Consider the following 12,642-nt stretch of genomic DNA (forward strand, 5'->3'; position numbering starts at 1 on the left):
GTAGACATGGCATTTAGGGACATGGTTTAGTGGTGGACTTGGTTGTGTTAGGTTAATGGTTGGACTCGATGATCTTAAAGGTCTTTTCCAACCTAAACGATTCTATGACATCTGTCTTAGTTGCTACTTATGAAGCAAGAATATCTTGTGTAATACTACAGATCACTCTGAAACTAGATAGGCGTCCTGGTTTCAGCTGGGATAGAGGTGATTTTCTTCCTAGTAGCTGCTATAGTGTTATGTTTTGAGTTCAGTATGCAAAGAATGTTGATAACACTGATGTTTTCAGTTGTTGCTAAGTAGTGTTTAGGCTAAAGTCAAGGTTTTTTCAGCTTCTCATGCCCAGCCAGCAAGAAGGCTGGAGGGGCACAAGAAGTTGGGAGGGGACACAGCCAGGGCAGCTGACCCAAACTGGCCAATGGGGTATTCCATACCATGTAATGTCATGCCTAGTATATAAACTGGGGGGAGTGGGGCTGGGGAGACCGCCACTTGGGAACTAACTGGGCATCAGTCAGCAGGTGGTGAGCAGTTGCATTGTGCATCACTTGTATATTCCAAGCCTTTTATTATTATTATTGTCATTTTATTACTATTATCATTATTAGTTTCTTCTTTTCTGTTCTATTAAACTGTCTTTACCTCAACCCACGAGTTTTACTTCCCCCCCTCCCCGATTCTCTCCCCCATCCCACTGGGTGGGAGGGGGGAGTGAGTGAGTGGCTATGTGGTGCTTAGTTGCTGGCTGGGGTTAAACCATGACAATAGGACATGTTAGTTAGACTATTTTCTGTTTAAAAGGTCTCCTCTCTCTGCCTGGGGCTTTTAGCCTTCCGGTTCTCTAAGGTTAAACACAGCTGGAAATTACCACTAAGAGAAACAGGCCCCACCCAGTGCTTTATGAAACGGTGGCTACCTCCAAGAGGCTTTATGAACCCAACAGGCAACATTTCCACAGAGATATCTGCATCCTTTAGGATAAAAATATTCTATTCCCCCCCGCCTCCCCAGAAGGAGGAAAATAAATATTTTAAATTCTGCAATCCACAGTCAAAACTGTAAAAGAAAAAAATGTAATGCAAAGGATTACTAGTATGCTGATATGCTTTAAGTTTATTCAAAGCACTAAGTGGTTTAGCAAATGACACACAAGGACCAGTGCAGGAAATAAAGTGAATTTGTCGGACAGTGCAGTTTCATTTTCTACCTTAAATATTACAAGGCAATACTGCCACCTGGTGTTGCTATTATAGTCTGAATTCCTGAAAAGATATCCGGAGAAAATATTTCCTATTTCTTTCACTAAAAGTCAAATTTTATTAGCAGAATTTTGTGGTTATTATTAAATACGGGGACTGAGGGACTAGGAAGATGAGGTACCTGTTCCCAAAAGTATACACACTAGAATTTGATTTTCTACAGTTTATCAGGTTCCATTACCCACCTCCCTGCCATCCCCAAAGGGTGGGAAGAGAGTTGAGAGGCCTTTCTTCACTTACGTACACGTTATTGCTATTAGATTCCTGTTAATGGCATATTTTACAAGATTTCACTGAAGCACAACAAAAATGCATTTACAACACAGAACACCATGTATAAACAAATCTCAGAACACTTTATAAAAGGACAGCTGGATGAAATTAATACTTTTACAGAGAATTATTGGTGTTATTTGCTGTCCTGGGTTTGGTTGGGTGTCCTGGTTTCAACAATCCAACAACGGCAACTTCTCCGCACACCACTGCCAGGACTGCTGCAGGGCAGGGCGCCCCACAGGGTGTTGTGGTTTAACCCCAGTTGGCAACTAAGCACCACACAGCCGCTCGTTCACTCCCCCCCACAATAGGATTGGGGAGAGAATCAGAACGGTAGAAGTGAGAAAACTCACGGGCTGAGATAAAGACAATTTAATAGGTAAAGCAAAAGCTGCACACGCAAGCAAAGCAAAACAAGGAATTCATTAACTACTTCCCATCGGCAGGCAGGTGTTCAGCCATCTCCAGGAAAGCAGGGCTCCATCACGTGTAATGGTTACTCGGGAAGACAAAATGCCATAACTCCGAACATCCCCCCATCCTTCTCCCCCCAGCTTTTATATTGCTGAGCATGACATCATATGGTCTGGAATACCCCTTTGGTCAGTTGGGGTCAGTTGTCCCAGCTGTGTCCCCTCCCAACTTCTTGTGCACCACCAGCCTACTTGCTGGTGGGGTGAGAAGCAGAAAAGGCATTGATGCTGTGTAAGCACTGCTCAGCAATAACTAAACCATCCCTGAATTATCAACACTGTTTTCAGCACAGATCCATAGCATAGCCCCTGTTGCGTCCCAAAGTTGGAGAGACCCAGGTTCGTGGATTTCCTTTGTCAGAATTAAGGTGAAACGACACCAGGGGAGTTCAAACAACAATCAACATTTATTCAACCTAGCTAACCTTGCCCAAAATACACATGAACTTATCAATATGAACCTTGCAACATGTCATTAAGCTGCTGTTTGAGAAGAGAGGGGAGGCGTAGAAAAAGAAATGGAAGAAGAAACATGAAACATATCAGAAGGAGAGCCCTCCCGTTGAGTCACGAGGTTCAGAGCAGACCCCCTTGCTTTCTGGACTCCTTCTCAAAGAGGAGCCCAGGGGCGGCTGGATCCACTCCTAGTCTCAGACTTGGTCAACGGTTTATGTTTCAAAGGATGAGGTGTAGGGACTGTGGAAAAGAGAGAAAAGAGGGAGAGAGAGAATGAGAGAAAGAAAGAAAGAGAGAAGGGTTTCACCAGTCCTGGGTCCAGTGTTGGTCCAGCCAGCGTAGAGATCCAGTTCCGGAGGGTGCGCGCTGAGGACTCGTTCTCCCTTCTTTTATAGTGTGTTAGTCGATGGTCTCAACATGCGCAGTCCCATTCCCGGGGTTCTCTGGAATCGGTGGGAGAGCTTTGGGGGTGTGTGTGTTCATTACAGAGTTGCCTCTCTTTTCCTGCTGGCATGACCACTTAAGATAGAAGCACAGTCCCAACTTCCGTGGGGCCTCCTCCTCCAGGCACATATGCTGTGCTCCTTCTCCTGGTCACTTAAGATAAGGAATTGCGGCTTTGGAGAAGCGCAGTCCCACTCTCCGGGGGGCCCTCTCCTTTGGCCACATTGTCCTGTTCACAAAACTTCAGCGTTTTCACAGAGGCCGTTTTCTCCAGCAAAGCTCTTCAACAAATGTTTGAGACATTGAATTTGTCAGACCGCCACAGCCCCATACTAGCTACTGTGAAGAAAATTAACTTTATCTCTGCCAAAACCATCACACAGGGATGGTGCAAGGCTCCCCCAGCCCCACCCCACTTGCCCCTGTGGTCTGTGTTGCAGGGGTACCCCTCACTACTTTCACATTCCTCTGACCCACCCCGGAGCAAAGCACATGGGGGGGGCTCCAACTCCACACACCTGCCACACCACACCACCCTCCCAGCCCTCCTTACCTCTGCTGCTTCCAGCTGAGTTCTCAGTGGGCTTAACCCCAGTGCAGGGGAGAGTGGCAGGCTGAGGAAGCACAGGTGCCACTGAGCCACCGATGGGCACCACCCCCCAGGAATACAGTAGGCCTAAGAAATGGTTATCCCCACCCAGGCCAACAGTTTAACAGCCACAGGACATGACAGAACTACCTCTCCACAGTAGCTAATGAGAGTATGAGATGCCTGCAGCCAACAGGAGCATGGGGCTGCTGTGAGGGGTAGTGTCAGTGTGTGGGGTATTAGTGGCCTGCACCTGATCTGGCTGGGCAGAGGGCTGACAGGGGCTCTTTGAGATGGGGGTGGCAAATAAAAAAAAATAAATTCAACAAACCCTTGACAATTTAAAATTATAACAATAATCTTCATTCAGTTTCCATTTTTTTAGCTTGGAAAGTGTATGTGAAGGGAAATAAATTATTTGTGAATTAAGCTAACGGAACTGTATGACTATTTAGATCAACAGGTTCTCCAGCAAATATAAGGATCTAGAAAAAACATTACATACCTCTTCCTAGCCCTTTACACACAAAAAACAGATAAAAGCCAAAGACATAGAAATTTGCAGTGTGCTTTTAAAAAGTGTTCCCTTTCCATTAGCCTCCAAATCTCATTGTCAAATTCTAAATGTAAATACATGGAAACACTTATTTGAGAAGTATTTATTAAGTTAAGGACATAGATGAGTTCTAAAGTTATCAGGGGTTAATTTTCAAATAAAAATTCTCTCTCATCCAGCCATACTAGGAAATCCCAAAATTGATGTAAGAAGTTCTCAAGTATCATTTTATACGAGAAGACAACTTGCCATTTCTTAAATGCTTCAACTAGTTTCTTATCATAGCTTAATGTACGATAATGAAGTTAAGGCCAAATTTCCCTTGCTTACTAGTGGCTTTGACATCAAAGGTCTGAAATTTATTTTCCCAATATATTTCCTTGTATCCCAATGGGCTACCAGTTTGAGGGGAAGAGGCGTTAGTCAGTCTTTCGTTATATTCAGAGGTAAACCAAATTATGTATTTATCTAAAAAATGCAGTTTACCAACAACCTAACTAGTGTCTATTGCACTGTGTAAATTTTTTTAATCTTGAATCATAATGATTTGAAGCTATACCTTGCCACACAATGACTAATTGCTTTGTCCTTCAAAAGGAACTGTTACAGTTCAATTTGATCTTATATTTAGCATAAAAATACACCTTTTCTGTGCATCCTTAAATGAAAATCACTGAAGCACTGTTAAATTGATCCAGCAACATGTCCAATACTAATATCAAAAGGTTGTGAAATTTTTTTAGGCAATACTTTCTATCCAAAATATGTGAATTTAAAAAACTTTTCACATTATTAATCTTTGTATAAAGGCTCAAATAAAATTTCTTGTGTAGGTGTTCATAGTAGACTAAATTATCAGGTTGCCCAGAGAGGTGGTAGATGCCCCATCCCTGGAAACATTCAAGGTCAGGTTGGACTGGGCTCTGAGCAACCTGATCTAGTTGAAGATGTCCCTGCTCATTGCAGGGGGTTTGGACTAGATGACTTTTAAAGGTCCCTTCCAACCCAAACTATTCTATGATTCTATGAAGGTGTCAAAACATACAATGAAAGGACACAAAATCAGCAGTTTCTTTATTAAACATAGAAAACCTATAAAGTAGGATGTATGGAATAAATCTAAATTGCTAGATAATCAAACCTGAGTATTATTTAATAAGACTAAATATATTTTCTGACAACTGAATGAACTGACCTAAAAACATCTCCCTTATTAACTAGTGGCCCTTTTAACAGTTTGTTGAAAAAAATGCAAGAGAATTTTACCTTTTACATTTCATATTGCATGACCTAGCAAGATTCTACATATTGTTTACTGTTTTCTGTTAGATGACATCATATTGCTCATATTACCCTTATTCAGGCCTTAAGTTCAGTTTTGTTTCAAAATAAACTGCAAGTGGCATCAAAAAGTAAAAGGCCAAGAACTAGGACAGGCCTTTTTCTCTTCTTCCTGCTTTTAATGAGAAAAAAAGCCTCAGCCCATAACATTAATTCAGTTTCATATTAGAACTACAGACTGAAGACTGACATACTACCCTTCACCAAAGGTAGCTAATGTTATCCGTATATCTCAAACTAATGCCAAAGTAGTACACAATGTCAATTTTTTGAAAAAGATCCTATCAGCTAGTACAATTAGTTTTAACTGTTACAAAATTTAGTAGTACAAAGTCTTGACAATAACATCAGGCATGTCTTACTCCAACTGACCTGCCCCAATACTCACCTTTATTTTAAATCTAATGGATAACAACAAAAAAAAGGCCCACAAACTTTCTGAACAATAGAAAACATACCGTACTAAGAACTAATAGCTCAACGGAAGACTGAAAAGCAGCATTCATTTTTATTTTAATATAGAAGATACTACAACCTAAAGGAACTCTAATCTAAACTTAGTTGAAGACAGATTTTGACATTCTATATAAAATTAAAAAATAGAATATGTGGATGAGATTTGGTTAATTTCAGAAGGCACCTCGAGGCTAAAAGGCTTTCATAAATTTATAATCCTTTCAAAAAGAAATAATTTTTATTGCTGCTATTCAAATCACAAAGAAAAAGCTTGTTTTGTTCCTCAGTCTAACAAGGTATCCTCCCCCAATAAGCAAGATTAATTTAGAGAAAATATAGAATAAAACTGAAGATGTCACAACTTTATAAATTCAGTGACTTTCCTTGTGTGGGTTCAAATCAGTGAAATAGTGAGAGAGTCACTTTTTGCCTCTATGATGTTAATAATCTATAGACCATCTCAGTCGCTTTCCTCTGGGCACTGAAATATCATTTTGTCATAGCTGTCCCATGTGCAGTACTCTTAAGAATAGAAGGTAAGAACACTCTGATGATTCCCACGAACAAGGAAAATTGGTGGCAGATCTTTAGAAAGAGCTTCTAACCAGGCCATGTATAGTGCACTAGAAACTGCACCTTTTCTTGCAACTGGCAAACTCCTACAAGTCACAAGAAAGAAGAAAAAGAAAAAAAGCAATGAACAGTTAGAAAAAAACTTGTGGAGTACAAGTCATATCAGAAAGATGAAAATATAATTCTGCAAAGAGGTAGATATTAAGTCCCATTTCCTATATTTTTCAGATGTAACTCATTATTTAAATTCTGAGAAAAAGTAAAGAGTTCATATCTTAAGTACCACAGGCCTTTACATCTACTTACACCTCACTTTTGGCCTTTTATCACCATTTTATATTCAGGCAGCTTCACAATGAGTTCTCAGTTGGAGAAAGTTTCTTTAAAGACTCTTCAAGTCTTTAAAATAGAACTTTTACTTATGGTGCTAAGTTGTTGCAGTCTATCTTTCTCACAATCCTTCCAAAACACACCATATTGTTGTCTTTTGAAAAACTACTGGAAGTCTACTTGCACTGATCAAACTCCATTTGTGGTACTACTTCATGGAGCTCTGAAGCAGGCTCCTAAAGGAAAACATGGTGAAGAAACTACAATCTGCATTCTAATTGTAGTTCCATGGAAATGCATCAGCAAATAATGTTGATCAAAAGTACCTTTATCTAGAGAGATTTCCCAGAAAAAACAGAGTTTAAAGGAAGAATGTGAAAGAGGAGGGAATAGTTGGCGTGCAAGAGGGGAATGAATGTGAGAATCTCAAGCTGCACTGCAGATGTGGAGGCAGTCAACTGAAGTAACATATGAAAAGCATGAAACTACATAGGCCATTCTTTATGCATCAGTAATTACTTCCAGTACTGAAACTTGCTCAAGTATTTCTATGCTTTAATGCTAAGGCACAGTCTTCTTTCTAACCTGTATTTACATATATTTATAGTTCAAATTACAGTACTATATCAATTAGAATAACCATAAAAATTATTTACTTACATAACAATTATGTTAGCTGTACTTGAATGTTCTTTCAGCAACTCATTTAGCCTAATCTGACGATAAGTCTGTATTTAAAAATGAAAATTGTGAGGAAGATCTTTTATTTTTATATATAAACTAGAAAAAAATAATTTGATCAAGGAAAAAACCCCAATTGTGATCAATTGGTATGTATCATTTATAGAAAGCATATACTTCCCCCTCAATTTGGTAACTTGTTCATTTGTCTGAGATACCTATGGTTCCAAGGCCATGAGAGAATAAAAATGGTCAACGTAGAAACATGCAAATAAGCCAAGTACTACAAAAGCTAATTTTAAGATAGTCCCTCTACTAATGATATCATCCTTCACAGCTGCTGGAAGCAAGAGCCCCCTAAACTGTCTCCAAGGTTTGTTTAACTATTTCCTGTAAGTAGCAAGCCAGTGTTACAGAAGCCCCACTTTTGTTTGGCAAGCCTCTCTCCACAATAGACCTCCTTTTTATACTACTGTATCCTTGCTTAGCATCTTAAGCAGCTCCCCACTATTCTACTACTGATGACTTCTTTCTTAAACTTGCATTTATACAGTCATTTTCACTTTTCTCTTTCACATCAGCCACAGTGCTTGTTGCAGCAAACATTTGGAGTTAGCCATTTCTTATAGTTCTGTTGTTCTCAGGTCAGCTGAAATCTTGTTAGCCTGCTGGCTAGTGTCTGCAGAAACAAGCTATCAGCAGACAAGAATGAATTGCTGCAAGTATCTCACTGAAAAGTTTTGAGGTTGTTTGTGGACATCGGGAACAGCAAGGAATTAACTAGTTCATTAACTATAAAGATGCTGCTTTCCATGAGTTATTCATAAAAGCATCTATGGAAGAGTGGAAGAGAATAACAAGAATCAGCTTATTAATTATATCCACAAATGCCAGAAGTGTGTGTGTGGGGAATTGACAACATTTAACATAACTGTTTAAAGAATATAGCACCTTTGTTTTGTGAAGTTCAAGTTCATTATCTGTTATCCTCCAAGGTTCACTCTCCTTCATTTTATCTGCAATTTCTTGTTCTTTATCATCTTCATGAAGTCTGAATGGCTCTATCAGTTCTTCAAAACCTGTGATACTGGAACAATTAACAGAACAGCCATATTAAAACAGATATGGTACTAGTCTGTACATCAGCAATGACTTTCATTCTATGGGAGAGAGGAGTGAGAATATGTGAGAGAAACAACCCTGCAGACCATAAGGTCAGTGAGGAAGGAGGGGGAGGAGGTGCTCCAGGTGCTGGAGCAGAGATTTCCCTGCAGCCCATGGTGAAGACCATGGTGAGGCAGGTTGTCCCCCTGCAGCCCATGGAGGTTAATGGTGGAGCAGATATCCACCTGCAGCCTGTCAAGGACCCCATGCCAGAGCAGTTGGATGTGCCCTGAAGAAAGCTGCAGCCTGTGGAGAGCCCACACTGGAGCAGTCCATTCCTGAAGGACTACACCCTGTGGAAAGGACCCATAATGGAGATGTTCTTGAAGAACTGCAGCCCATAGGTGGGACCCTATGCTGGAGCAGGGAAAGAGCATGAGGAGGAAGGAGCAGCAGAGATGAAGAGTTATGAACTGACAGCAACCCCCATTCCCCATCGCCGCTCGGGGGGAGGAGGTAGAAGAGTTGGGAGTGAAGTTAAGCCTGGGAAGAAGGTGGGGGTGGGGGGAAGGTGTTTTTAGTTTTGTTCTCATTTCTCACTACCCTACTCTATTATTAATTGGCAATAAATTAAATTAATCTTTCCCAAGTCAAGTCTTTTTTGCCCATGACAATAACTGGTGAGTGATCTCCCTGTCCTTATCTCAATCCATGAGCTTTTTGTTGTATTTTCTCTGCCTGAGAAAGGAGGGGGAGTGATAGAGTGGCTTGGTGGACACCTGGCAGACAGTCAAGATCAACCCACCACACCTGAAAGTGGAAGAGTACTAGCTTAGAAAGTATGTAGCAACTAACAATGATTTATTCAGAATTAAGTTTGAAAGAGAAGTTTCCAGTACAGTCTAAGAAACATGTTCAAATCCAAATAACTAGAGCCATCTTGTCTACAGTCTTCCTGTTGCATTCTTTAGGATGTCAAGTATATTCTCAAATTACTTGGATGTTACAGCAATGACTTTGAAAGAAAAAATTAGGAGAGACATTCATTTCTCTTTCTAAGAGAAACTGATCTCACCCTAATTTCTCAACCCACATTATGATATTTGAATAGCAAATAAAGGCTTCCATGGATTAGGAAAGATAACTTGTCTTTGAATTGCCCCAATGTGCGAGATATGCGAGAGGTGAAAGAGTAATCAATATTAAGATTTTAGTGGAACAGACTGAAATGTATGCCTTATTTCCAATGAAATAATTAGATTTTGATGGTATTTGAATTTTTTTTTACAAAGAACTCAAAGTATTGCCAATATTTTGTGGTTTCAAATTACACACTGTGTAAGGTTTTTAAAAAGTAAGTAAATCCTCTTAATATATATTGCAATATCAGTATATGTAACATGTTACCTTCCATGTAGTTAAACACTCACTCCATGCCCATTTTCAAACTGAGGCAGCATTCCTGTTCCTCTAGGAAGCCTCCACATTATATAAAGTGTCATGGTTTAACCCCAGCCAGCAACTAAGCACCATGCAGCCGCTCACTCACTTCCCCCCCACCCAGTGGGATGGGGGAGAGAATTGGGGTGGAGTAAAACTCGTGGGTTGAGATAAGAACAGTTTAATTGAACAGAAAAAAAGAAACTAATAATGATACCAATAATAAAAGGATTGGAATATACAAAACAAGTGATGCACAATGCAATTGCTCACCACCCACCGACCAATGCCCCATTAGTCCCCAAGCGGCAATCCCCCCCAGCCCCACTCCCCCCCCAGTTTATATACTAGATATGATGTCACATGGTATGGAATATTCCTTTGGCCAGTTTGGGTCAGCTGCCCTGGCTGTGTCCCCTCCCAACTTCTTGTGCCCCTCTAGCCTTCTTGCTGGCTGGGCATCAGAAGCTGAAAAATCCTTGACTTTAGCCTAAACACTACTTGGCAACAACTGAAAACATCAGTATGTTATCAACATTATTTTCATACTGAACTCAAAACATAGCACTGCACCAGCTACTAGGAAGGCAGTTAACTGTATCCCAGCTGAAACCAGGACAAAAGAATATGCTTTTTTTCCTACCCTTAGCCTTAACAGTGTTCTTTACTGAAGTTAGTTGATACAATGACTTCACTTTCATCAAGAGTGAAAAACACCAAACGTAATCTGCTGGTGGTTTTTGGCAGAAGAAAAAGGAGAAGTGTTAACAATATTCTATTATACAGCAAAGCAACTATTAAAAAAACCCCAACATCTTTTATTTGCTTAATTTACAACTATTGTTAACTTCAGCTAGATTTCTTAAAAAGATTTTGGATACATTTGGGAGAATTATTCCACAGAGATCATAAAAAATGCTCTCAGAAGAAATAACTCAAGGATCACTTCCATGAAATGTGACCCATGTAATTCTACAATCTCAACTTTTTAAGGCACACAAATGAGTGCTACCTATAATTTTAGGCATTTTACAGTAGCAGGCCCCTATCACAGGAACAAAGGCATCCAAGAAGTACCAGAGTGCCAGAAGTACTCTACCATATTAGTTACTTGATATATTCTATATGTTTAAGAAAAGGTGAGTAAAAAGCAGGGTGGAAAAGAATACATACTAGCATTTATATAAGTTGTAAACAGGTATTTCCTAATTTGCATGACAACTCAAATTATTCAGATCAATATTTTCACTTCAACACACTAAAGATGACTTCAAGGGGAAAGACGATCCTTAGGCATGTCTTGATATTTTTAGATCTTATAGACACGTTCTACTATGAACCCCCCCCCAGCCAGTACTGAAAGCCATCTACAATTACTATTGTTTAAACTTGAAAAAAAAATATCAGAAATATCACACATATGACAATTCCCATGCAGCTTAAAAGTTGCAACTTAAGTGTCCAAGCTAATTTTAAAAAAACAAAACAAAACCCTCACAAGAACAACACCCCACACAATACAACAGGCTACTTAAAGATGAAACTTCATTACCTTCAGCTAAACATCCAAGATTAAGACCACTTAAAACTATTGTGAGCATTCCTCTTCTTTTTAGAGAAGATTGCTCCAGACAAATTGGATTTTTCTAACTGGTTGTTTTCTAAATCTAACATTACAGTCTGTACTGGGTCTGGATGGGATGGAGTTAACTTACTTCATAGCAGCCTATATGGTGCCGTGCTTTGCATTTGTGACCAAAACTGTTGACAGCACACCAATGTTTTGGCAACAGCTGAACAGTGCTTCCACAGTGTCAAGCCCCCCACAAAAGTCAGTAGGCTGAATAGCCTGGGGATGGGCAAGAGGTTGGGAGGGGATATACCCAGGACAGCTGACCCAAACTGACCAAAGGGATATGCTATACCACATGACATTGCAGGCATTGCACTCAGCAATTAAAGCTCGAGGAAAGGAGGAGGAAGGGGGGGGGATGCTCATGATTATGGTGTTTGTCTTCCCAAGCAACGGTTATGCATGTTGAGGCCCTGCTTCCCAGGAAGTGGCTGGACATCTGCCTGCCAATGGGAAGTAGTGAATGAATTCCTCTTTTTTGCTTTGCTTGCACATGCAGCTTTTGCTTTCCCTATTAAACTGTCATTATCTTGATCCACGACTCTTTTCCCCTTCCTTCTATTTTTTCCCTGTCTCACGGGAGAGGGGAGTGAGTGACAGGCAGGGTGGGTGTTTGGCCGCTGGTTGGGGTCCACCCACCACAGTCCTTTCTTGGCACCCAAGAGGGGGACTCCAGGAATTCTAGATAACCACAGTAATTGGGAGAGGTAATGGGAAAAACTTGGACTAGACATTGCCAGGGAGTCACATAATTGTGGGGAATCTTTTGTTGGTGAAAAGTGGTGAAAGGATGAGAGGTGGAGTTTTACTGTGTGTGTAAATTGTCCACCTTTATCAGTGTTATGAGGATGTTACTTTGATTTTGGTATGGGGAATATTTTGTTGATGTAAGTGAAGTTTGTGAAGAGTATGTTATGAATGTATATTTTAATGAAAATTCTTAAGTATGTGTTTCATAGAGGCAAGGGGTGGAATGTATTGGGTGTACATAGCAAGGTTTTGGTACTGGAGGGAGGGGTGCAGGGGTGGCC

The 12,642-nt window shown here is 40.3% G+C and overlaps 1 protein-coding gene across 4 annotated transcripts in view; it reads right to left on the minus strand.

Annotated features, from left to right (window-relative positions):
- Positions 1-727: 727 nt before the first annotated feature.
- The window catches only part of LOC126035438 (solute carrier family 12 member 2-like), a 124,347-nt gene continuing 112,432 nt past the window's right edge, over positions 728-12,642 (minus strand). For all 4 annotated transcript variants that reach the window (XM_049793990.1, XM_049793989.1, XM_049793988.1 and 1 more), the window contains 3 exons: positions 8,386-8,521; positions 7,414-7,481; positions 728-6,509 (listed from right to left, as the gene is read on the minus strand). In XM_049793990.1, coding sequence (XP_049649947.1) covers positions 6,374-6,509; positions 7,414-7,481; positions 8,386-8,521 — 340 coding nt within the window. In that variant the 3' untranslated portion in view covers positions 728-6,373. The remainder of the gene's footprint in view (positions 6,510-7,413; positions 7,482-8,385; positions 8,522-12,642) is intronic.

The sequence above is a fragment of the Accipiter gentilis genome, chromosome W (genome assembly GCF_929443795.1).
Source record: "Accipiter gentilis chromosome W, bAccGen1.1, whole genome shotgun sequence".
NCBI classification, from domain to species: Eukaryota; Metazoa; Chordata; class Aves; order Accipitriformes; family Accipitridae; genus Astur; species Astur gentilis.